At 43.4% G+C, this 27,200-nt stretch overlaps 1 protein-coding gene across 2 annotated transcripts in view; it reads left to right on the top strand.

The window, feature by feature from the left end:
- Positions 1 to 26,263, top strand: part of snx29 (sorting nexin 29) — a 114,150-nt gene extending 87,887 nt beyond the window's left edge. For both annotated transcript variants that reach the window (XM_071408654.1, XM_071408655.1), the window contains 3 exons: positions 8,279 to 8,419; positions 18,115 to 18,254; positions 23,613 to 26,263. In XM_071408654.1, coding sequence (XP_071264755.1) covers positions 8,279 to 8,419; positions 18,115 to 18,254; positions 23,613 to 23,742 — 411 coding nt within the window. In that variant the 3' untranslated portion in view covers positions 23,743 to 26,263. The remainder of the gene's footprint in view (positions 1 to 8,278; positions 8,420 to 18,114; positions 18,255 to 23,612) is intronic.
- Positions 26,264 to 27,200: the final 937 nt, after the last annotated feature.

The following is a 27,200-nucleotide window of genomic DNA, read 5'->3' as shown; positions in this document are numbered from 1 at the left end:
TGGTGGTAGTTGTTTGTGGTGGATGTTGATTACTATGATGATCGTTGTTTTTAGTTGCATCGATTCATCATAAATTGGATCCCCACTGTAAAAGCCAAAGATCGCTTTTGTTAGATTTCCAGCTTTAGAAGAACATGTTAGGCTAGTCAGAGAACTGAGAACACGTTGTACGATCTGCAAATATATTTGGAAGGAAATAACCATCAAATAACTCAGATATACAAAGATAATAACGGCAATTCAGAGAAGATGATGTTAAGGCTGGAAGGTGACAGGAAATTGCCCAACTTTCTCTCTTGGTAATTTAATCAGAATTGCAGCGGCTCTAGATTGCAGAGCCTTGCTAGGCTGTTTGATCTTTGTCTTGTGAGGGGCTAGTAGTGGAATCTCCAATGCCGTACCTCAGAGTCCGAGTCAACACAAGCCATTAATTTACTATAGTTCCTGGAAACACTATGGGGCTGTGTTTCTAACCTCCTCCACGTCTCCCATCTAATTCTCTCTTTTTCTCTCTCGTTTATCCGTTTTCTCATTCCCTCACTTTGCCACTTCCTGCCGTACTCATTAGAGAAATGCTATGAACCCGACTCGTGACTTATTCATTCAGGAGAGAGAGAGGGTGGGAGAGAGAATAAGATGGAAGAAAGAGAGGGTGGGAGAGAGAGAGAGAGAGTAAGTGAGAGATTGAGTGAGACAAAAGTGAGTGAGTATCAGTATTTTCCCTGGCGTTTGAATGCAAAGTTGTCCCTGGCAGTTTCTCAGACAAGAGTGACAGTGTTCATCCAGTGACAGCATTCATCTATCTGTCTATCATCACATAGCTCCAGTTGTTTTATCAGAGCTTGTAACAAAACGCTGTAATCCATCTTTGAAGGTTATGACAACGAGAAGGTTGTACAGTTTGAATGCAGAATGGCTGAGGTTATGCAGAAATGAGCTTGGTAGCTCGGAATGAGCTTGGATGATTGTAGGCTGCATGTGATGAGGATACATAGTCAAGTCAATGTGATCCTAGCTTTCTCCTGCTGCTCTTGAACAAAATATGTGCTGTAATCATAAAACTGTTTACCATTATGGTAGATTTACCTCCGGTTCTTCCAGAGGTAAACATATTCAAGTACTTAATCCGTACCACTGATAATAAACAACAACATGTTGCTCTCCAATCATTAGTCAACAACATCACTGTTCATTTATCGAGCTCCAAATCCTCTTCTCTGGATGGAAAGGAGAAATGTGAGGTACATTGTAGGAGTGGCTTTTACAAGCGACCTTCCTAGTGTTTTAGAAGTTCACAGCCCAATCATAAACAAACCTTCCCTTCCTGGGGAGAGCAGGAGTGTGTGGCGGGGTGAGATGGACTTTAGTGCACAGATAAACATCTCACATTTTATTGGTCTACCTGGAGTAGTAATACATGGGTGATGTAGTTCTCAGTGTTCTGTAACTCTGTTAATGTTCCAGAACTCAAACTTCAAGGGTATAATATGATACCCTTGAAGACCCTTGCTGCCCTCAACTTTTAAGGGTATATGACTGAGAACTTAATTTGGCTAGTGAGTATTGATGTCTACAAATGATGCGACAAAAGTAATCCATACTAATCTACTCACATATGTCAAAGTATTTGAGTTGTACATCTAATCTGTCTGTCTGTCTGTCTGTCTGTCTGTCTGTCTGTCTGTCTGTCTGTCTGTCTGTCTGTCTGTCTGTCTGTCTGTCTGTCTGTCTGTCTGTCTGTCTGTCTGTCTGCACAACCTTCTCTCCCATCAGTTATGTTAAGCAGGATTTGTGTATGCATGTTCGATCTCGTTAAGGTCAAATCTGGGTCGTAGCTCGTAGGTCAGAGTATTGTACATGTACCAGGGATGTAATTTAGAGTTATGTGTCAACTACATTTACGTGTTGTACGCATGAAGATGAAATATTTATCCACTCCAGAGAGCCAGAGGTTAGAGTGTACACTAATGAAGGTGTGTGTGCCCTGGTTAGCTAACTGCTCTGTCACTCATGATGTTACAGCAGGCCTCACAGGGATTTTATGTTTGAATAGTATGTATATTAATGAATCACAAACCAGTGGGTCATTTTGCAAACTCATTCAGCAGGATGACTGGACAGATTATGTTTTGAGAATGATGTGAGATGATACTATGATCACATAAAAAAAATGTCCATTGCTAGTATTATTAGTCATCTCTGTTATTATGATGATTGTGGTAAGGATACTAGTCCATGACAAAAGGCTATTTTACTTAAACAGATTCAATGACACTGGGAAGGGTATCGCTTCCTCCCTCCCTCCCTCCAACACACACACACACACACACACACACACACACACACACACACACACACACACACACACACACACACACACACACACACACACACACACACACACACACACACACACACACACACACACACACACACACACACAGAGTGTACGGCCGATAAATCTCTGCTGAATATTTTTAATGGAAAATTTCTCTCCTTATACGCTCTTATCACTCCGCGTCCTCCTTCTTTTCTGCAGTCCTCCAAATGGATTATATTTTCTGCCTAATTTGGCAAATGTTGTGTCCCAGAGTGGACAGAGAAATAAAGAGCGAGAGATGGAGGGAAGGAGAGAGGGAACGAGGGAGGGATGACATAAGCACTACTGTTCCGCTGCATGTACTTTGCTTTACTATATCTCTGTCTCACACAGCCCTGAAAAAACTGTGGTGCTTCAAAATCAAGTTTTATTGTCATTTGCACAAGTACAGTGAAATGCCTTTCTTGCAAGCTCTTTCCCAACAATGCAGTAATAAATATCAGTAGTTAACATATTATACTATAAAATAAAGTCAAGTAGAAGAAAAACATAGGAGAAATAGAACATGAGTACCATATTTAAAATGTGTGGTAGGGTTAGATATGTATAGGGGTAAGGTGACTTGACATCAGGATGTATGATAAACAGAGTAGCAGCAGCGTGATGCGTGACGCACATGATGATTGTGCGTCCGTTATTTAAAGGGAAAGATCAAGCTGATCCTAACTATTTCAGGCCGATTTCCATTTTGCCCTGTTTATCAAAAGTGTTGGAAAAACATGTCAATAATCAACTGACTGGCTTTCTTGATGTCTATAGTATTATCTCTGGTATGTAATCTGGTTTCCGCTCAGGTTATGGATGTGTCACTGCAACCTTAAATGTCCTAAATTATGTCACCACTGCCCTTGATTCTAAGCAATGTTGTGCTGCTATTTTTATTGACTTGGCCTAAGCTTTTGATACGGTTGTCACGTTCGTTGGCGGAAGAATCGGACCAAGGTGCAGCGTGGTGAGTGTACACCATTTTATTAGACGAACACGAAAAAAACATGAAACTACAACCGAACGTGAAGCTACATGCAGTGCAGAACGCAACTACACACAAACAAGATCCCACAAACTAAAGGTGGAAAAAAGGCTGCCTAAGTATGATCCCCAATCAGAGACAACGATAGACAGCTGCCTCTGATTGGGAACCATACCCGGCCAACAAAGAAATAGAAAAACTAGAATGCCCACCCTAATCACACCCTGGCCTAACCAAATAGAGAAATAAAAAGGCTCTCTAAGGTCAGGGCGTGACAACGGTAGACCATTCCATTCTTGTGGTTCGGCTAAGGAGAATTGGTGTCTCTGAGGGGGTCTTTGGCCTGGTTTGCGTGTGTGTGTATGTGTGTGTGTGTGTGTGTGTGTGTGTGTGTGTGTGTGTGTGTGTGTGTGTGTGTGTGTGTGTGTAGTTAGTAGGAATGTGTGTGAGCAAAGTAAGTGTGTGTGTTGGAGTCTGTGTGAGTGAGTGTGTGGAGTCCTCTACATAGTCAGTGCAAAAATATAAATAACTTTGCATTAGTCTAGATTAATGATCAAGGTTGTTTTTCACATTAATATTTCATATCTCCATATTATCCTTCTCTCTGGGCTTTGTTGTAACTTCATGTTTACTTTCATGGCTGAGGCTCAAGTATAACAGGCCACTGTTGCTACAGGCCAACTACTGTAGGTGACCTGACCAGGAAAAGTCTGGCAGGTGATGAAGGTGATGAATATAGCTGAATGTTCTTTAAATCAAGGACAAGATCATATGAGCAATTTAACTTATCATACAGCCTTCTTTCAAAGTGCCTTAGCTGGAGTTCTCCAGCTAAGAATGTTTCAATCATAGACATCATTTATTTCTATGGTTTCAATGCTATTGTTAGAGATGAGCACACAAACCGTACATGCAACATCTTAATACAACATCGGTCCACCTAATAGTGCTTCTACTTCCACTCATTATGGTGAAACTAACATCCCCACTGCCTGGGCGTCCTGATCCTTTGTCTGCCATTTTGTGCCGTCTGTATGGTTGTTGCAGTGTTTTCTCATTATGAGGTGAACCGGGAGTCCTGATCCTTTGTCTGCCATTTTGTGCCGTCTGTATGGTAGTTGCAGTGTTTTCCCATTATGAGGTGAGCGGCAGTCCTGATCCTTTGTCTGCCATTTTGTGCGGTCTGTACGGTAGTTGCAGTGTTTTCCCACTCGGAGGTGAGCAAGAGGGCTCTTAGTGGTTTCCTCAGAAGATGGAAGAGGTGAGCCCAGTGCTTTTACCACAGTTGGTAACCTACAATTACCCTACCTGTCAGAAGAGTGTCGGCTTATGCTATCAGACCAGACTGTATCTCATAGTTACGTACTTCAGAGCGAGAGAGAGAGAGGGAACTGGGTGGCTAGACAAAAGTACAAACATACATGATGTAGCAGATGTACTAGATAATCCAATAGATATATAAACAATAAATGAGCTGGTTGAAGAATATATTACACATTACACAGATGGGACCAGGCTACAAGAGTAAAGGGTGTGCTTCTAACACTGTGGCTGATTGAAGTATAACATCTTGAGTCATACTGTGCTGTAGCTCTCATAAGAGCAACATCTATATGTTGTTCAGAGGTTTTTTGGGCATGTCTCTCAAGATTTTGCAAACCATTTACACTATTGAATGAAAAGTGCTAACTTTCAGATTGCCCAGAATCATCTCATCATGGTCTGCTTAAGTGAGCTAAGCACCTCGGATCCCCTCTCTAAAACGTCTGTCTGTCTGTCTGTCTGTCTGTCTGTCTGTCTGTCTGTCTGTCTGTCTGTCTGTCTGTCTGTCTGTCTGTCTGTCTGTCTATTTGTCTGTCTATTTGTCTGTCTATTTGTCTGTCTGTCTGTCTTTGCCTCCCTCCTTTCGATGAACTGATCAGTCTCTGTATAATGAGCAGTTGTAAATGCCACTGTTGTTGTTGTAAATGACAGCATTTCCTCTCCCAGTCTATCTGGCTGTTGATGAATCACTCGCTGCTCCTTTCAATAGCCTTGTTAGTCTACAATAATACATGACCTGCCTGTTCAGGCTATATCAAAGAGATGGTGAGAACACAACAAGTAAAATAGTGCTAACTTGCAGTTATCTATCTTGTTCGTGTTGAAGGGTAACGCTTTGAATTTAATTTGACCCCCTAGATTTATGTTGTTTTAATGCTTCTCTTCTCTGTACCAGGGGCTCTGTACTGGGGGCTGCAACCCTTGAAGACAATTGGAGAGCTGAGAAAATTGATTTATTTTGACTGAAAGATTAGTCAACAATATTCTAGAAAGTTTCAGAAACACTGTTTAAATATCTTTTTACTTTCCATATATACAACAACAAAAAAACATGTCACCATAATTTGTACACAATTTTATAACAGTTTGAAATTCATTCATGATAATGTATTTTGTGAATTGTAAGCTTGTTACTTTCGCTGTACAAAAAAACTCTGACTAGTTCAAATATAACATAATCAGAATAGTTTGGACCTGGCCCAGAGCTAGCTGAGCCTAGGCCACGGATGTGTCACATTTGAGGATCTTTCTATTGAAAACAAAGAGATGTTTTTTTTTTAATGCAGAACGCGAGAGTTGGATGTTGGCAAATATTTTGTGAAAGATGATGAAATAATGAATTTGCTGTTACTGAGGAGGAAACAATAGCTGCTCTGTGGATGATGTTGCCTTAAATGTGTATGGTAATGAGCAAGCCCAACGTGGATGTCTGTGTGTGTATAGTGTGTCTGTAAATGTGTGATTGCATATGTCTTTGTGTGTGTGTGTGTGTGTGTGTGTGTGTGTGTGTGTGTGTGTGTGTGTGTGTGTGTGTGTGTGTGTGTGTGTGTGTGTGTGTGTGTGTGTGTGTGTGTGTGTGTGTGTGTGTGTGTGTGTGTGTGTATACAGTGATCCTGTGCATGTATGAATGCCATTCAAATCAAACTTTATTTGCCACATGCGCTGAATGCAACAAGTGTAGACTTTACGGGTGAAATGCTTACTTACAAGCCCTTAACCAACAGTGCAGTTCAAGAAGAAGAAAATATTTACCAAGTAGGCTAAAATAAAAAGTAACACAACAAGAATAACGAGGCTATATACAGGGGGCACCGATACCGGGTCACTGTGCAGGGGTACAGGCTAGTTGAGGTAATCTGGACATGTAGGTGGGGGCGAAGTGACTATGCATAGATAATAAACAAACAGTGAGTAGCAGCAGTGTACAAGAGGGGGGGTCGCGTGTCAATGTAAATTGTCCGGTGGCGATTTTTATGAATTGTTCAGCAGTCTATTGGCTTAGGGGTAGAAGCTGTTGAGGAGCCTTTTGGTCCTAGACTTGGCGCTCCGGTACCGATTGCCGTGCGGTAGCTGAGAGAACAGTTTATGGGTGACTGGAGTCTTTGACAATTTTATGGGCTTTCCTCTGACACCGCCTATTATATAGGTCCTGGGTGGCAGGAAGCTTGGCCCCAGTGATGTACTGGGCCGTTCACACTACCCTCTGTAGCGCCTTACTGTCAGATGCCGAGCAGTTGCCATACCAGGCAGTGATGCAACCGGTCAGGATGCTCTCGATGGTGCAGCTGTAGAACCTTTTGAGGATGTGGGGGCCAATGCCAAATCTTTTCAGTCTCTTGAGGGGGAAAAGTTTTTGTCGTGCCCTCTTCACGACTGTCTTGGTATGTTTGGAACATGATAGTTTGTTCGTGAAGTGGACACCAAGGACTTGGAACTCTCGACCCGCTCCACTTTGCCTGTGCACGAATACAGTGTGTGTGTGTGTATGAGTGAGAGAGAATACATTGTGTGTGAGTGTTGTGTGTCTGCGCGCACACGACTACTGTGTGTGAGTGTGCCAGGGGGCAGTTTTCTAAGAGTACTGGTCTTATTGTGGGGTGTGAGGACTTTAATGTTGGCCCAGGTTGGCCAGCCCTCCCCAGGGACCCAGTGTCCACCCATTTGCCTCGTTTCATCCTAACGCTTTGATCACAGACACGAACACACATGCACACGCATGCCACGCACAGCACATACGCACATGTGCCTACACACACACACACACACACACACACACACACACACACACACACACACACACACACACACACACACACACACACACACACACACACACACACACACACTCCCCCTTGAAAACGACAATTACGAACAAACAACAGGTTCATCTAAGCTTCAGGCTGCCTTTGTTGTCTTCTCTTAATTTCTCTCTACTCTACAGTCCCTCACTTTCCGGAGAAAAGTTTTCAAAAAAGTTCACAGGAAGTACGGTACTGCGTGAGGAAGTACAGAGGTGATAAAGTGATTGCTTGTCACCTCAGATGGGACAACTGAACCCCAATAGACAGGATCAGTCTGTGCCTCTATAGCTTTGAGATGGGACGTCTGTTAATTCTAACGCTACGTTGCTTCACCGTTGTGACACTGTTCTCCAGCTAGGCTTGAGGGAGAGACTATGACGCGTGAAAATGGCATCTCTGTTCTCGTCTTTCCTTTCCTCCATTTGAAAATAACATCTCTCACTCTATCGCTTTCCCTCTCATACTCTCCCCCTCTCGCTCTCCCTCCTCGAGTTGTAATTGCCTCTCTTATCCTCCCTTCACAATCCCCAGTGTCTGCCTGCCACAGACCATCAGCAGCTGAACAAAGGAATCCAACGCTCTCCTTTAATGATGCATGAAAATAGCAGTGCACAGGCAGAGAGTGGCCTACTATGTTTTACTGCCATATTGAGAATAGATAACCTTATTGAGACATTATGGTTGGCTAATTTCCTCCTCTGTAGACTGTGAGCGGTTTCGTAAGAGCAGAATTTGTACCACAGAAAGTATTCTGATTGTGTCGCTGTTTGTGTTGTTGTTGTTTGTGTCTTACCTGTTCCGTAGGTGTACATCCGTATCCTAGACAACGAATGGAATGTCTACAGACGCTACACGGAATTCCGGACGCTCCACAACCACTTACGCTCACAATTCCCGCAAGTCGGCACTTTCAACTTCCCACCCAAGAAAGCCATAGGGAACAAGGTATGTACGGTCGGGGAGATCGTTGCCTTTTTGATGTAATCCGGTTTTTACTATTGGTCACCCTCCTTCAATGTTGTTTTAAATGACCTGTAGTCAAATGTATTGAATGTGAATGCATTGTTAAGTCATATTGTGGTCACTTGTCCATCACTTGAATCGACAGGCTTGGATGTTAGTTACAGTAGCCCCTGGGCAACATTACCTCCCTCTCTCTGTCTTCATCTCTCCACCGCTCTCTCCTTACTCTCTTCCTCCCTCTCCCTTTCAGTTCCAGAGGGAAGGAGTCTTTTTAAGTCTCTGAGTAGAGTTGAGGGGGCTGTGAGTGCTTTTGTTACAGAAGTTGTAGAGTAACTTTGACATGGAAACACAAAGGAGTGCACCAGGCCTGGGGGCAGAGTTTAAAACTAGATAGTGTGAGAGGGTGTTTGGAGCTGACAGTAAAGACGTAGGGGCAGAGGGTTCACATAGAGACAGGATTGCGTTGGTAATTGAGTGTGTGTGTGTGTGTTTGCGTGTGTGCATATGGGTAGGTGAACGTGTGTATGCATTTGAGAGGGTAGTGTGTGTGTGTGTGTGTGTGTGTGTGTGTGTGTGTGTGGGTGCGCGTGCGCGCGCGTGTGTGTGTACATGGGTAGGTGTGCGTGCATGGGTAGGTATGTGTGCGTGTGTGTATGCATTTGTGTGTGTCTGTGTGTGTAATCAGTGAGCTTGCTTACCTGGGGTATGGGCTGTCATGTCACTTTTAATCTCATCATTGTTTCCTCTGATTCTCTCTCCCTCCCTCCTTCCCTCCCTCTATCCTCTCAGAAGGAACACTTTGTACAGACAAGGCTTAGTTCTTCTCCCTCAGGTGAAGCGTGGTGCGCTGGCAAAAAGCCTCCCCCTCTGTCTATCTGATCTCCTCTGACGGAGATGCTGTTATGGAGATGTGTTGTTTAACAGCACTGTAGTCAAAGAGATAAACTGTTCTCTTTATTTCACTCACTGGGGACGCACAATATGTTCAGTTTGCTCTCTCTTCATGGAACACAGCATCGTTGCAGCTCGGAAATATGGAATATCTATGCTGTATATATTCTAAGGTAGACGCTGGGGCTTACATGGTGGATGTGTTCAGTTAATGATGGGGGGATGCTAATGTTGGTCCATATGATCAGTGGTCATGGGGAGAGAAACCTCTCCAAACCCTTTTAACTGGGTTGCATGGATGTCTGCTACGGTATGGATGAAACGAGAGAGCTGTCACGGAGATGGGGAAACAGGAAGGAACACACATGCACATACACACACATACATACGTAAACACGCATACACACACAAGTGTACACACGCACTCTGCCTCAGCCCCGCCATGGTTATCCTCATTGAGAAGCTAACAACCTTACACACCAAGGACCCTGGGTCATCATGCCTGCTAAACACACACACACACACACACACACACACACACACACACACACACACACACACACACACACACACACACACACACACACACACACACACACACACACACACACACACACACACACACACACACACACACACACACAGTAAGTCTGTGACCTTGCAGTACCGTACCTGATCCTGAGAGAGAGAGAGACGTGTAGCTAATCTTGTCAGTTGGCTACAGCATGGGACCGTATATGTAGGAAGCTAATTCTAATAGCCACAATACCTATAGGATGTATCTGCGTTAGCTTGCAGGATCAGGTGTATGGATGATGGAATGGAATACAGGTAGTGTTGTGTGATGACATTTTAATACATCTCAGTTTTGTGATGTCAAGCACCATAACTGCCAGTGTACATAAGAATCACAGCTCAATGTATTACCACGGCAACATTATCTGAGCATTACTCGGCCTCCTGCTGTCTCTGAGAATCTCCTAACTGCATTGACATAGCCTCACGAACACACACACACACACACACACACACACACACACACACACACACACACACACACACACACACACACACACACACACACACACACACACACACACACCTGCCTGCCACTGACAGCCCCTAAACAGCTGATTTGTCAAGGGCTCGGCTGGCAAAACACGCTAAATGTTCCCGAGCGCACCTGTCACATCCGTCCTGATGGACACCATTGCCATGACTGCGGAAGGAAGAATGATGACATCAAAGGCTGCAACTGTCTGTCTGCTCTGCTCTGCACCCGCTCCCCAGAGTTCAACTGTCAGGGTTTCTCGTCTCAGATTCACAGAGAATTCTTATTGCTTTGATGGAGGTTTTTCCTGTCTCTCTAGTTCTCTGTCTCTCTCTCTCTCTGCGTCTTTCCTACCCATGTTCCTTTCATTTGGATCAAATCAGTCAATTTTTCAATTGCTGCTTTCCTCTTCCTCCCCTGCTGGGCTGCTTTGTAGAGTGCAGTGTTATGGGGGTTCCACCAAATCAGAGCGCTGTTAGAGACTACGGAACTGTCTACTGTCCTACTCTCATCATTTTTTAAACAGCATTTGATCTTTCTGATGATAATAACACAAGATCGTTATGAGCTGTAATATTACAGTACTTGGAGGGCTGTAAAAGTCAGGGCTGGCGTTGCACCTTGAGCGACAGAACAGGAGAGCTAAGTGAATAATTAACCAGTAAACGTGGAATCATTTCTGAATCTTGCATGTTGTGTTCACATGTAACATTCAATATGGATGTCTAATGCCTTTAATGATGGCAAAGAGACATTCTGGAGGTCTTGTATGAACATTCCTGAATTGCTTGTGATCTTTTATGCATCAGTTGCACGGCGGTTTGTGTGTATAAGCATTTTCATAGGAGCAGTCTTTGAGGAGTTTCTTTGCGTGCCATAATCATAAGTCAATGTGGTGGCCTGATTTCTATTCTACAGTATCTCGCTGATGTTTTTGTATTTTAGTCTACACTTCCTGTTTGTGACATTAGTTACAAAACAAGGTTAACTATCTTTATAGTTCGCATCTCTTTGTTTATATTATGTATCTTCCAAGCTAAAAATTGTGTGTTTGTGTCATGGCTTGATTGTTGTACCCCTACGGACGATGCGTTTCTATTCACTAAACCCGTCACAAGCTTTGCATTTGAGTTCCATCGCAAACAACTCCTTTGAGCCTCACAAATCTGTTCATGCCCTACCCATGATCCTTTGCTGGAGCTGTGTTGGCCTACTTTGAGCTCTCGTCGCTTTGCTTCCTTCCTCTGTCAGGACTACTCACATCTGTCTCACCGCTCTGTGAATTGGCATGACCGTGCTTTTGGGTTGCTAGACGTTCTTGTTCTATGCCCACCTATCCCCCCCTACCAACCTCCCTCCTATCGTTTCTGTCTTAAGTAACCTACTGTCTTAATCTGTGATTGAAATTCACTGTATACAAAATCGTGTGCCTGTCACGAATTTCCAATAAGATATTTGTGTCTATTTTACAATAATCTGTGATACTGAGTTGGTCATACTGTTCCCTGTGATATTGAGATTTGTCCTCTGTCTCACTTTGACTGCGTGGTTCACTTGTGTCGCCATGCTCTCAATGTCTGTACACACGTGTGGATAGACATGCCCGTGTGTATCTGTCTGAGTTGTCTTGTAAATTGATGTAACATGCCTCATAGCGGACAGGTGTAGCCAGTGGCGATCCTATCTATAGCGATATCTCCCTGTGTCTGTGCCTTCAGTGTTGTGTTGATATCCATGTCTACCCGAGTGTGTCCCTGTCTTATAGTGAGTTAAATTACAGTAACATGCCTCATATACAGTAGCAGACAGGTGAACGCTGGTGGGATAAGAATAGTTAATGTCTTTATACGTGTACATATAAACATACACCTCCATAGTGTCATCTCTGTGTTGATGTCCATGTGTGGGGAGTGTATGTGAGTCTCTGTCGTATAGTGAGATGTACTATACTAAAATGAGTCATCTGGAACAGACAGGTTAGGGACGGTGGCAAACAAAGATCTACGGGGCTATATTTGCCACTATCTGTGTCTCTACGCTACGTACGTGTGTGTACGTCCGTCCGTCTGTCCGTCAGTCAGTGGGCTGTAGCAGGTTTGCCTTGAAACAGCAGGTGAGGATGGTAGCTATAAGTAGAGCTGTACAACAAAATTGTCAGTGTTCGTATCCTGGTGTAAGCAGTTTTGATGTTGATGTGGCGTTACTTTGTGTAACTGAAGACCAGCTGTTGTTCATACCTTTTAATATACTGTTCAATCGGGGTGTTGCCTGTGTTTGTGTTACTAACCAGAGCTGAGTGTGATGATGTCACTCAATGTAGAGTAAAACACTCAAAAACATTTAAAACCACGCCCATTATTATCATATTTACCAGCATGCACTACTGCAGGTGAATACAACTCAGGAGTTTCAGACCACTGTCTTTGGGAGAAACTAGGCCATCAAAGTAACGCCTTATGATAGATATATATACAGTACCAGTAAAAAATTTGGACACACCTACTCATTCAATGGTTTTTCTTTATTTTTACTATTTTCTAAATTGTAGAATAATAGTGAAGACATCCAAACTACAATATCACATAGTATGTAGTAACCAAAAAAGTGTTCAAATCAAAATATATTTTAGATTCTTAAAAGTACCCACTCTTTGCCTTGATGACAGCTTTGCACACTCTTGGCATTTTCTCAACCAGCTTCATGAGGTAGTCATCTGGAATGCATTTCCATTAACAGGTGTGCCTTGTTAATTTGTGGAATTTCTTTCCTTCTTAATGCATTTGAGCCAATCAGTTGTTTTGTGACAAGGTAGGAGTGGTATACAGAAGATAGCCCTATTTGGTTAAAGTCCAAGTCCATATTATGGCAAGAACAAAGCAAAGAGAAACGACAGTCCATCATTACTTTAAGACATGGTCAGTCAATCCGGGAAATTTTAAGAATTCAGAAAGTTTCTTCAAGTGCAGTCGCAAAAACCATGAAGCGCTATGATGAAACTGGCTCTCATGAAAACCGCCACAGAAAAGGAAGACCCAGAGGATAAGTTCATTAGAGTTAACTGCACCTCTGTTTGCAGTCCAAATAAATGCTTCACAGAGTTCAAGTAACAGACACATCTCAACTTCAACTGTTCAGAGGAGACTGCGTGAATCAGGCCTTCATGGTCGAATTGCTGCAAAGAAACCACTACTAAAGGACACCAATAAGAAGAAGAGACTGGCTTGGGCCAAGAAACATGAGCAATGGACATTAGACCTGTGGAAATCTGTGCTTTGGTCTGATGAGTCCAAAGTAGGTGAATGGATGATCTCCATATGTGTGGTTCCCACCGTGAAGCATGGAGGCCGAGGTGTGATGGTGTGGGTGTGCATTGCTGGTGACACTGTCAGTAATTTATTTAGAATTCAATGCACACTTAACCAGCATGGCTACCACAGCATTCGGCAGCAATACTCCATCCCATCTGGTTTGCGCTTAGTGGGACTATCATTTGTTTTTCAACAGGGCAATGACCCAAAACACACCTTCAGCCTGTTTAAGGGCTATTTGACCAAGAAAGAGAGTGGTGGAGTGCTGCATCAGGAGGAAGGAAAAGCAGCCAACAAGTGCTCAGCATATGTGGGAACTCCTTCAAGACTGTTGGAAAATAATTCCTCATTAAGCTGTAATAATGCTGTTTTACGATCTCCTAACCAATTGTGCTATTGTGTGTGTTTTTTCATGTTATTTGTAACTTATTTTGTACACAATGTTTCTGCCACCGTGTCTTATGACCGAAAAATGCTTCTAGATATCAGGACAACGATTACTCACCCCGTACTGGAGGAATACTTTTTCTTTAACGACGGGAAGGATTTACTTCAGACGCCCAACAAGGCCCTGATCCCCGTCATTCGCAGGAGAAAAAGACTGAGATTTCGGGGACGAAGGTCTGGGTGCCTTGTAAAGATCAGACGACGAGTGTGTAATCTGCCTTTGCAATCGGTCCTATTAGCCAACGTACAATCATTGGATAATAAAAGAGACGAGCTACGAGCACGTATATCCTACCAACAGGACATTAAAAACTGTAATATCTTATGTTTCACCGAGTCGTGGCTGAACGACAACATGAATAACATACAGCTGGTGGGTTTTAAGCTTTTTCGGCAGGATAGAACAGCGGCCTCTGGTAAGACAAGGGGTGGCGGTCTATGTATTTTTGTAAACAACCGCTGGTGCACAAAATCTAAGGAAGTCTCAAGGTTTTGCTCGCCTGGGGTAGAGTATCTCATGATAAGCTGTAGACCACACTATTTACCAAGAGAGTTTTCATCTATATTCTTCGTAGCTGTCTATTTACCACCACAAACCGATGCTGGCACTAAGACCGCACTCAATGAGCTGTATACAGCCGTAAGCAAACAGGAAAACGCTCATCCAGAGGCAGCGCTCCTAGTGTCCAGGGACTTTAATGCAGGGAAACTTAAATTTGTTTTACCTCATTTCTACCAGCATGTTAAATTTGCAACCAGAGGGGAAAAAACTCTAGACCACCTTTATTCCACACACAGAGACGCGTACACAGCTCTCCCTCGCCCTCCATTTGGAAAATCTGACCATAACTGTATCCTCCTGATTCCTGCTTACAAGCAAAAACTAAAGCAGGAAGCACCAGTGACTTGGTCAATAAGAAAGTGGTCAGATGAAGCAGATGCTAAGCTACAGGACTTTTTTCCTAGCACAGACTGGAATATGTTCCAGGATTCTTCCGTTGTCATTGAGGAGTACACCACATCAGTCACAGTCACCTTAAAGATCTCATCCAGGCCTGTCTGTTTGACTCCAAGTACCTTGCTTGCTGTGGTGATAATCCTTCTCAGCATATTTCTCTGGCTGACAGTGGCATTGCCAAACCAACAAACAATACAAAAAGTTAAAATACTCTCAATGAAACATTTGTAAAACAGAGTCAATATAGTACAGTCTACATTAAAAGATCCCAGCTTTTTGAGAAAGTACAGTCTCTGTTGGCTCTTTTTGTGGATCAGGTCTGTACATTTACTCCACTGAAGCTTATTGTCCAAGAGGACAACCAGATATTTGCATTCCTCTACAATCTCTATATTCTGACCTCTGATAGATGTTGCAGAGGTAGGTGTTGTACGCTTCTATGCACATCTATGCACATCTTTGGTCTTGTTGGTATTGAGGACCAAGTGTGATTCCTCACACCACTCTACAAAGTCATCTAGGACCGGGCCATGATGTTCCTCGTCATCATGCAACAGGCTGATCAAGCCAGTGTCATCAGCGAACTTAACGAGGTGCCTGTCAGGATTGGGAACTAGTACAACCATTTGTGTACAAGATGTACAGGAGTGGGGACAAAACACATCCCTGAGGAGAGCCTGTGTTGGTGTTGCGTATGTCCGACACGTGGGGACCTATTTTGACTCGCTGTGAGCGTTGGTTCAGGAAGTCCAACAGCCACAAAACCAGCCCCCCATCTAAGGAGAAGACTCGAATGAGTCTCTGTGCCAGAATGTAAGGCTGGATTTCATTGAAATTCAACAAACAGAACCCTGACATGGGATTTGGCACCCTCTAGATGTCTATAGACCATGTTAAGGAGGGTAAGAATGGCGTCATCAACTCCTCTGCTAGGCTGATAGGCAAACTGAAATGGGTCGAGGAGCTTCTGGGTGACTCTGAGAATATGACTTTTCACAATTTTCTCAAGGCATTTCATTACTAAGGATGTCAAGGCGACAGGGCGGTAGTCATTCAGCACAGAGGGATTAGATGCTTTAGGAATTGGTATAATTATTGAGTTTTTCCACAATACTGGCACGTGTTGCTGGTCGAGTGAGGATTGGAAAATGTCTGTAAAAACACCAGCCAATTGTTCAGCACAGTGCTTTAACACATGTCCACGTATTTTGTCTGGGCCTGGGCTTTAGTATGTGTTACATCCCCTGAACAATTTTATAACATCAGACTGTTTAACAGTCTATAGGGAGGAGGTCAGAGACCTGGCCGTGTGGTACCAGGACAATAACCTCTCCCTCAATGTGATCAAGACAAAGGAGATGATTATGGACTATAGGAAAAGGAGGGCCGAGCACGCCCCCATTCTCATCGACAGGGCTGTAGTGGAGCAGGTTGAGAGCTTCAAATTCCTTGGTGTCCACATCACCAACAAACTAGAATGGTCCAAACACACCAAGACAGTCGAGAAGAGGGCAGGACAAAGCCTATTCCCCCTCAGGAGACTGAAAAGATTTGGCATGGGTCCTCAGATCCTCAAAAGGTTCTACAGCTGCACCATCGAGAGCATCCTGACGGGTTGCATCACTGCCTGGTATGGCAACTGCTCGGCCTCCGACCGCAAGGCACTACTGAGGGTGGTGTGTAAGGCCCAGTACATCACTGGGGCCAAGCTTCCTGCCATCCAGGACCTCTATACCAGGCGGTTTCAGAGGAAGGCCCTAAAAATTGTCAAAGACTCCAGCCACCCTAGTCATAGACTGTTCTCTCTGCTACAGCACGGCAAGCGATACCGGAGCGCCAAGTCTAGGTCCAAAAGGCTTCTTAACAGCTTCTACCCCCAAGCCATAAGACTCCTGAACAGCTAATCAAAGGGCTACCCATGACCCCTCTTTTACGCTGCTGCTACTCTTTGTTTATTATCTGTGCATAGTCACTTTAACTCTACCTACATGTACATATTACCTCAATTACCTCGACTAACCGGTGCTAATTTAGCCTCGCTATTGTTATTTTACTGCTGCTCTTTAATTATTTGTTTCTTTTATTTTCTATTTTTTTACTTATCTATTATTACTGAACACTTATTTTTTGTTAAGACTTCTTAAAGCATTGTTGGTTAAGGGCTTGTAAGTGAGCATTTCACTGTAAGGTCTACACCTGTTGTATTCGGCGCATGTGACATAGAATTTGATTTGATTTACTATATATATATATATATATATCAAATATTTTGTCCTAAAGTGTTTTATTTGAATGATAACACATTTACTTAAGCACTCACATTAACTTCAGTGAATGAATACAACAACTCTGTCTGTCTAACAAACATAGCCATTGGTGGCAACTCTACATTTCACTGGAAAGGCAGACAGCTAGAAAAGTTAGTAGACTGCTAGAGTAAAATTCTAAAGTGTTAAATTCACGGTATCTTTGAACACCATAGCAGTGTACCTTTCACACTGAGTTGTAAAATGTAAATGCCACCGGTGTTGAAAAGTATCAGTTGGACAACACTCACTCAGTCACCTACTGTAATAGTATCTACACCATTGGAGTGAGGAAAAGCACACTATGACAGTGTTAAAAGAGCAACGCTTTGAAAAGTGTTCATTTAACATTTTTCTGATGGTTTTCATATATAAACTTCAAAAGTGTTACATTGTACACCCACAGTTTTCAATTGACTGATTGGAATTTTGACATACATCCACAGAGCATAGGTGCTAGAGACAAGGACTGAGAGAGGCTCAGTGTGTCACTGAGTGAGAGTGAGAGAGACAGAGAAAGGAGGGTGTTACATTCCCATGCAAACAAACCATTAAATGAGACATGGCAGCTGGGACCTTATCTAATCTGACAGCTGGCATCATTCTCCACCCACTTACCCTACACACTTATCTATAACTCCTACCTGTACTTTCGCTCTCATTCTGTATGGTACAGTTTTAATGTCTCCCTTGCCTCTGTCCACTCTTCTCCTTAGGATGCCAAGTTTGTAGAGGAGCGTAGGAAACAGCTCCAGTCGTACCTGAGGATGGTGTTGAACAAGCTGATCCAGACCCTGCCAGAGTTCTCTGCTAAACCCACTAAGGAGACCCTGCTGCAGCTGCTGCCCTTCTGCCAGTGAGTGACCCCACTGTCTGTGTGTGTGTGTGTGTGTGTGTGTGTGTGTGTGTGTGTGTGTGTGTGTGTGTGTGTGTGTGTGTGTGTGTGTGTGTGTGTGTGTGTGTGTGTGTGTGTGTGTGTGTGTGTGTGTGTGTGTGTGTGTGTGTGTGTGTGTGTGTGTGTGTGTGTGTGTGTGTGTACATGCGTCAGAGTGTGCATTGTCAGATGGGGAAAACACGCATTTCACAAAGTGCTTCATAATAATACATTGCCTGACACATCTGTGTGCGAGTGCGATAGATAATGCAAATTGTTTTGTGAACACCTTGAAAGTGACTTCTTGTGCCAGCTCAGTCATAGGATCCAGTCATTTCCTGCATCATTCACACCAATTGAGGCTGTGACCACTCGGTGAGCACGACCAATCACAGATCCCAACAAGAATTCTGTTCTGTAGCAGCTGATAGTCATAGCACAGAGGTTCTAAAACGCTGAGATAGAATTATCAAATTTGATTTATCACATGCGCCGAATACAACAGGTTGTAGACCTTACCGTGAAATGCTTACTTACAAGCCCTTAACCAACAATGCAGTTAAGAAAATAGAGTTAAGAAAATATTTACTAAATAAACTGAAGTAAAAAAAGAAAAAATGATGAGGCTATATACAGGGGGTACCGATTCCGAGTAAATGTTCGGTGGTACATGTTAGTCGAGGTAATTTGTACATGAAGGTAGGGGTAAAGTGACTATGCATAGATAATTAACAGCGAGTAGCAGCAGTGTAAAAACAAAGGGTGGGTGGGTGTCAATACAAATAGTCTGGGTGGCAATTTCATTAATTGTTCAGCAGTCTTATGGCTTGGGGGTAGAAGCTGGTAAGGAGCCTTTTGGACCTAGAATTGGCACTCCGGTACCGCTTGCCATGCGGTAGCAGAGAGAACAGTCTATGACTCTGATGACTGGAGTCTTTGACCACCTATTATATAGGTCCTGGATGGCAGGAAGCTTGGCCCCAGTGATGTACTGGGCTGTACGCACTACCATCTGTAGTGCCTTACGGTCGGATGTCGAGCAGTTGCCATACCAGGAGGTGATGCAACCAGTTAGGAGGCTCACATTGGTGCTGCTCTATAACTTTTTGAGGATCTGGGGACCCATGCCAAAACTTTTCAGTCTCCTGAGGGGAAAAAGGTGTTGTCGTGGCATCTTCACGACTTTCTTGGTGTGTTTGGACCATGATAGTTTGTTGGTGATGTGGACACCAAGGAACTTAAAACTCTCGACCCGCTCCATTACAGCCCCGTCGATATGAATGGGGGCGTGTTCGGCCCTCCTTTTCCTGTAGTCCACGATAATATCCTTTGTCTTGCTCACATTGAGGGAGAGGTTGTTGTCCTGTCACCACACTGCCAGGTCTCTGACCTCCTCCCTATAGGCTGTCTCATCGTTGTCGGTGATCAGGCCTACCACCGTTGTGTCATCTGCAAACTTAATGATGGTGTTGGATTCGTGCCTGGCCACACAGTTGTGGGTGAACAGGGAGTACAGGAGGGAACTAAGCATGCACCCCTAAGGGGTCCCTGTGTTGAGGATTAGCGTGGCAGATGTTTTGTTGCCTACCCTTACCACCTGGGGGGTGGGCCGTCAGGACGTCCAGGATCCAGCTGCAGAGGGAGGTGTCTTGTCCCTGGGTCCATAGCTTAGTGATGAGCTTTGTGGGCACTATGTTGAACGCTGAGCTGTAGTCAATGAACAGCATTCTCACATAGGTGTTCCTTTTCTCCAGGTGGGAAAGGGCAGTGTGGAGTACGATTGAGATTGCGTCTTCTGTGGATCTGTTGGGGCGGTATGCGAATTGAAGTGGGTCTAGGGTTTCTAGGATGATGGTGTTTGATGTGAGCCATGACCAGCCTTTCAAAGCACTTCATGGCTACCGACGTGAATGCTACGGGGCGGTGTCATTTAGGCAGGTTATCTTTGCTTACTTGGTCACAGGGACTATGGTGGGTATTACATACTTGGTCAGGGAGAGGTTGAAAATGTCAGTGAAGACACTTGCCAGTTGGTCCGCGCATGCTCAGAGTACACGTCCTGGTAATCCGTCTGGCCCCGCAACCTGGTGAATGTTGACCTGTTTAAAGGTCTTGTTCACATCGGCTACGGAGAGCGTGATCACACAGTTGTCTAGAACAGCTGGTGCTCTCATGCATGCTTCAGTGTTACTTGCCTCAAAGCGAGCATAAAAGGCATTTAGCCCGTCTGATAGGCTCACGTCACTCGGCAGCTTGCGGCTGGGTTCCCTTTGTAGTCCGTAATAGTTTGCAAGCCCTGCCACATCCGACGTGCGTCAGAGCCGGTGTAGTAGGATTCAATCTTAGTCCTGTATTGAGGCTTTAACTGTTTGATGATTCGTCTGAGGGCATAGCAGGATTTTTTATAAGCGTCCGGATTAGTGTCCCGCTCCTTGAAAGTGGCAGCTCTAGCCTTTAGCTTGGTGTGGATGTTGCCTGTTATACATAGCTTCTGGTTGGGAAATATACGTACGGTCACTGTGGGGGGGACGTCATCGATGCACTGATAGATGAAGCTGGTGACTGAAGTGGTATATTCCCCAATGCCATTTGATGAATCCTGGAACATATTACAGTCTGTGCTAGGAAAACAGTCCTGTAGCGTAGCATCCGCATTGTCTGACCACTGCCGTATTAAGCGATTCACTGGTACTTCCTGCTTTAGTTTTTGCTTGTAAGCAGGAATCAGAAGGGTAGAATTATGGTCAGATTTTCCAAATGGAGGGCGAGGGAGAGTTTTGTACGCGTCTCTGTGTGTGGAGTGAAGGTGGTCTAGAGTTTTTTCCCCTCTGGTTGCACATGTGACATGCTGGTAGAAATTAGGTAAAACAGATTTAAGTTTCCCTGCATTTAGGTCCACAGCCACTAGGACACTGCTTCTGGATGAGCATTTTCTTGTTTGTTTATGGCCGTATACAGCTCGTTGAGTGCGGTCTTCGTGCAAGCGTCGGTTTGTGTTGGTAAATAGACGGCTACAAAAAATAGAGATGAAAACTCTCTTGGTAGATAGTGTGGTCTACAGCTTATCATGAGGTACTCTACCTCAGGCAAGCAATACCTCGAGACTACCTTAATATTAGACATCGTGCACCAGCTGTTATTGACAAATAGACACACACCCACACTCCTCGTTTTACCAGACGTAGCTTTTCTATTTTTCCGATGCACGGAAAACCCTGCCAACGGTATATTATCCGTGTCATCGTTCAGCCACGACTCAGTAATAAGATATTACAGTTTTTAATGTCCTGTTGGTATGATAGTCTCGAACGGAGCTCATCCAGTTTATTCTCCAGTAATTGCACGTTGGTATCAAGTATGAAGGTAAGACCCAGATGCAGACCACGTTGAATAAACAATAGTTTAATGATCCAATAGGGGCAGGCAATAGACAGGTCAAGGCAGGCAGGTGTCAGTAAACCAGAGGTGAGGCAACGGTACCGGACGGCAGGCAGGCTCAGGATAAGCAGCGGTCAAAAATCCAGTGGGGGGCAAAGGTACAGGTTGGTAGTGTGAGGGAAAAATTATGTATTCACTTTATTTGTTGGATATGTAGCAATGATTTACTTAACAAACAGTAAGATATGTCTGTCCTGCTAATGCTGAGTTTTATGGTGTCCACTCTAGCTTCCTGCAGCTAGTCTAGCTGTCGTGGACATTGATTGACCTGGTGATAAAACCTACAGCTGGCATTCCAGTGACAGGATGTGGGGTGATTGTGACTGGGATAGAGAGGAGTAGAACAAAGGCCTCAGTGGTTCTTAGACATCCTGGCATCTAGGAAATTAGGCCAAGGTTGGGGGTTAAGATAACGCCAGGGGCAGATAAAGACAGGATGAGCCCAAAGTGGCTCATGGTCCCCCCAATCTATATGGGAAGGGTGGAGCCAGCCATGGTTGAAGCATTTTTAGGTTTGGTATATAAAGACACAGTATTCTCTGTATGGTTCAAGCACTCGGTCCGACAGTCAAGACTTCTGGGCTGACGGCTTCATCATTTCAATAATTCATCGATATTAAATAAAGATGATTGTTTGAAGAAATGACCAAGTCTCTCTCAGTACTGAATTTCCACAACATTCTTGGCGACGAGGAGGTGATCTGCAACTTCACCTGTTGACCGCTCCTGAAGATCTGGGTAAACTGTGCACAGGAGATCAGAAATTGGGATCTCAGGGTGAACCATGTTTATTATTGAGCAGCTGGACCCGCCTATGATCTGAGAGGTAGCGGTCACGGGTGGATACCAGTACTGACTTTGAATTTCCACGACAGTAGGCAGGCTCAGGGTCAGGCAGAGTGGTCAGGCAGGTGGGCTCGGAGTCAGGACAGGCAAGGGTCAAAATCAGGAGGGCGAGAAAAGAGAGACTGGGAAAAAGCAGGAGCTGAGAAACAAAACGCTGGTTGACTTGACAAACAAGACGAACTGGGAACGGACAAACAGAGAACACAGGTTTAAATACACAGTTGATAATGGGCTTGATGGGCGATACCTGGAGGGGGGTGGAGACAATCACAAGGACAGGTGAAACAGATCAGGGTGTGACAGTTGGCTAATAGAATGGATGGTAGAGGCGGGTTACCCACTCGCCGACTAATTCTCACAAGGCATCCTGATCTCCGCCCCATGTATTTCTTTCTTTTCTTCATGTGAATGACGGGGGTTTGGGCCTTGTCTGGGAACATTATATCCTTTGAGTCGGACTCATAAAAAATAATCTTTGTCCAGTTTGAGGTGAGTAATCGCTGTTCTGATATCCAGAAGCTCTTTTCGGTCATAGGAGACGGTAGCATCAACAAAATAAGTTATAAACTATGCGAAAAAACACACAAAATAGCACAATTGGTTAGGAGCCCGTAAAACGGAAGCCATCCCCTCCGGCGCTATTCTTCAGCTAAATATAGAGCTGAGTTGATGATATCTACATTAACAGTAGAGCTGTCTTAGCCATTGATGACTCATCCAAAATGTTGACCTTTCTTTTATGAATGACTGAGTGGGCCCCTGGTTAGGAGGGGGCTGAGATGGAGAGAGATTAGAACCTGATTCTTCAAAAGCTGCACTTGTCATCACTCCTTTCTTGGGAGGTGACTCGGTCTCACCTCACCCCAAAAGTGTCGCCTTTAGTGTCAGCAGCCAGCACGTTCTGCCCAAAATGGCACATTCACAGGAACACAGAAAACACAGTTCAAGTTCTAGCCTCAAGTTCTGGTTGGTGCCAAGAATAAAATAAAAACCCTAAGTGGCATTACTAACCTCTGGTTTCCTTTGCTGAATTCTTGACCTTTTGTCTCCTCCCAGGGACACATCAGTGGCCAGCGAGGGGAGCAGTAAGACAGCCCGGTCCAAAGCCTCGTCACGCTTTCCCAGACTGGGGCGCAACCGCAATCAGGAGGGCCGCAACCCAGAGCCCCAGAGCGGCGACCTCTAACCTCTACCCTCTACACTCTGATCTTTTCTTTGATTTGCTGATACTGAGGGGTACTTCTTGCTCCTGGACTAACGCAGAGCCTGAGAGAGAGACGGACAGTGGAGGTTATGGAGGGGAGAGGCAACAGGAGAACCTTTTATTCTGTATTTCTGGGAACCCCAGAGGCTAACTATGCCTGCTTTCCTGAACGGAGGATTCACTCAAAGACCACACATGGTCTAACTGGGCCCCGGACAGACATTAAAACAAGATGGGAGGACTGTTTCCTAATTTTACTCAGTTTTGTAGTGAAACTGTATCATGGTCATGGTACCTACAGTGTTTTCTAGCTTTTTTGCATTGAGGTGTGGGGACAGAGAGAAGTGTTCTTCAAACAAAACTAACAGGTGTTTTCTTGGTCAATGTCAGCATTTTGGTGCCATTTTTTTTATTTTGACATCATCCTTTTACCTAACATTAACCAAGGCAATGGGCATTCATCTTTTATATTTATTTTGCCAGTCTGTTACCATACGATAATGTGCACAATGACATATTCCATCACACAATTTAAGGACTTTTAATACAAATATTACTGCTGGACTGATTATCCAGCCGTTCCAATGATTGTGGACTGAATGTGACTTAGCAGGAGACTTAACAGTGAATAGATCATAGATGAATGTCTTACAGTTGGGTAACACTTGAAGAGAAGCCGCTTGATCAAGTGCATGAAAAGTAATTTACAGATGCAGTTTGTACACTGCTTTAACTTGTATAAAATAGAAATCCTAAATACATACATATTACTCAAGTATAGAGATTACTTCGGGGGAAAAAATAAGAGATTGCTTGTGATGGAAGTTGTTCTTGTGACCGCCCCCCAGTCAGCTGTCCAATCAGCTAAAATTAGATTTAAACAGGAAGCTGCAGATGATAAGGCACTGGGGAAGACTGTAAATCAGTATGCACACATCAATAATAGGAGCAAATGATGAAATGATTACCAATCTTATTTTGAAGCACAATTATAAAATATTAATGATAAACAACAAATGTATTTTTTTTTTCATTCACCCTGACAAACAGCGCTGCTGTTGCATATTGTATGTTGCACTTGAAATGGAAAAACAGGACGCTGGTTCTATCTATTCATAACAAAGCACTTCAATTGATCTAGCTGTTCTTTCTACTCAGACATTATGTGATGTTGTCGTTGCCACTTCTACAGGACCGCTACTAAGGTTCATTTCCTGTTTGTGTCTCATGGCTAGGACCAGGAGTTTTCCCCAGATCATGTGACCTGACCAGGAGAAACTCTGGACCCTAGTTGTAGGCTGTAACTAGAGCCTAGACTGTTTCCTGGTCATTTCACGACTAGAGCCCAAAGTGTTGCCCTATCAGGTCACATGGTCAGAGAAAGAAAAACTCCTGGCCCTCCACAACGCTCCTGTCTTTAGAGGGCTTCTCTTGTACCTTCTGTCCTACCTTTTAGCCTAACAGTCTGCTTTAAAAGACAGTGGCACAGAGAGACTAATGAATAAAGGGGTTCATACTGTACATACATACCACTGGTGTTGTTATTGTGATATTCTACATATGGAAGTCCAAAGCAGGAACGGATCTGTGACAATATTGGTTCTTGATGATTCATTAAGGGCATGAACATTATGTAAATTAATTGGATCAATGTATTTTTGGGGGAGTATTTTATTAGGATCCCCATTAGCTGTTGCAAAAGCAGCAGCAACTCTTCCTGGGGTCCACACACAACATGAAACATGACATAATACAGAACATTAATAGACAAGAACAGCTCAAGGACAGAACTACATCCATTTTTAAACAGAAAGGCACACGTAGCCTACACATCAATACATACACACAAACTATCTAGGTCAAATGACTTGCCTAGTTAAATAAAGGCTAGATAAAGACATCAACGTATATACAGTATGTAGAGTGCCTTCAGAAAGTATTCACACCCCTTGTCTTTTTCCACATTTTGATGTGTTATAAAGCAGGATTAAAATCGATTTCATTGTAATTTTTTGTCAACAATCTACACAAAATACTCGAATGGTCAAAGTGGAAGAAAAATTATATATTTTTTTATGATATGACAAATTAAACACTAATATATCTTTATTAAATAATTATTCAACCCCCTGAGTCAATACATGTTAGAATCATCTTTGGCAGTACTTAACGATTACAAGCGTACCCATAACATGCTGCAGCCACCACCACTATGCTTGAAAATATGGAGAGTGGTACTCAGCAATGTGTTGTATTGGATTTGTCCCAAACATAACACTTTGTATTCAGGACAAAAAGTGAATTGCTTTGCCACTATTTTTGCAGTATTACTTTAGGCCTTGTTGCAAACAGGATACATGTTTTGGAATATTTTTTATTCTATACAGGCTTCCTTTCCACTCTGTCATTTAGGTTAGTATTGTGGAGTACCTACAATGTTGTAGATCCATCCTCAGTTTTCTCCTATCACAGCCATTAAACTTTGTATGTGTTTTAAAGTCACCATTGGCCTCATGGTGAAATCCCTGAGTGGTTTCCTTCCTCTCTGACAACTGAGTTAGAAAGGATGCCTGTATCTTTGTAGTGACTGGGTGTATTAATACACCATCCAAAGTTTAATTAATAACTTCATGCTCGATTCAATGTCTGCTTCTATTTTTTTTAATCAACCAATAGGTGCCTTCTTTGCGAGGCATTGGAAAACCTCCCTGGTCTTTGTGGTTGAATCTGTGTTTGAAAATAACTGCTCGACTGAGGGACTTTACAGATACAGTGCCCTTGACTAATATTGGAACCTTTGGTAAATATGAGTAAAACGGGCAGTGAAATGTTTTTCTTTATTGTTTATCCTCATTCAAAATATTCACAAAAATCCAACCTTTAATTAAAGTAAAATAATTGAAAGAAAAAATGTATTCTTATCATAAAACAAATATTTTTCTCAAATATACAGTTGAAGTTGGAAGTTTACATACACCTTAGCCAAATACATTTAAACTCAGTTTTTCACAATTCCTGACATTTAATCCTTGTAAAAATTCCCTGTCTTAGGTCAGTTAGGATCACCACTTTATTTTAAGAATGTGAAATGTCAGAATAATAGTAGAGAGTGTTACGGACGTCGTAAGAACTGGACCAAAGCGCAGCGTGGTCAGCGTACATATTCCTTTTTATTAGAAATGACGCCGACAAAAACAATAAACAATACAAAACAACCGTGAAGCTTAAGGGCTATGTGCCACAAACAAACAAAGTTAACTTCCCACAAAGAAAGGAGGGAAAAGGGCTACCTAAGTATGGTTCCCAATCAGAGACAACGATAGACAGCTGTCCCTGATTGAGAACCATACCCGGCCAAAACATAGAAATACAAAATCATAGAAAAACAAAACATAGAATGCCCACCCCAAATCACACCCTGACCAAACCAAATAGAGACA

This window comes from Salvelinus alpinus, chromosome 7 (assembly GCF_045679555.1).
Source record: "Salvelinus alpinus chromosome 7, SLU_Salpinus.1, whole genome shotgun sequence".
Taxonomy (NCBI): Eukaryota; Metazoa; Chordata; class Actinopteri; order Salmoniformes; family Salmonidae; genus Salvelinus; species Salvelinus alpinus.
This window is presented reverse-complemented; position numbering and strand designations above follow the sequence as displayed.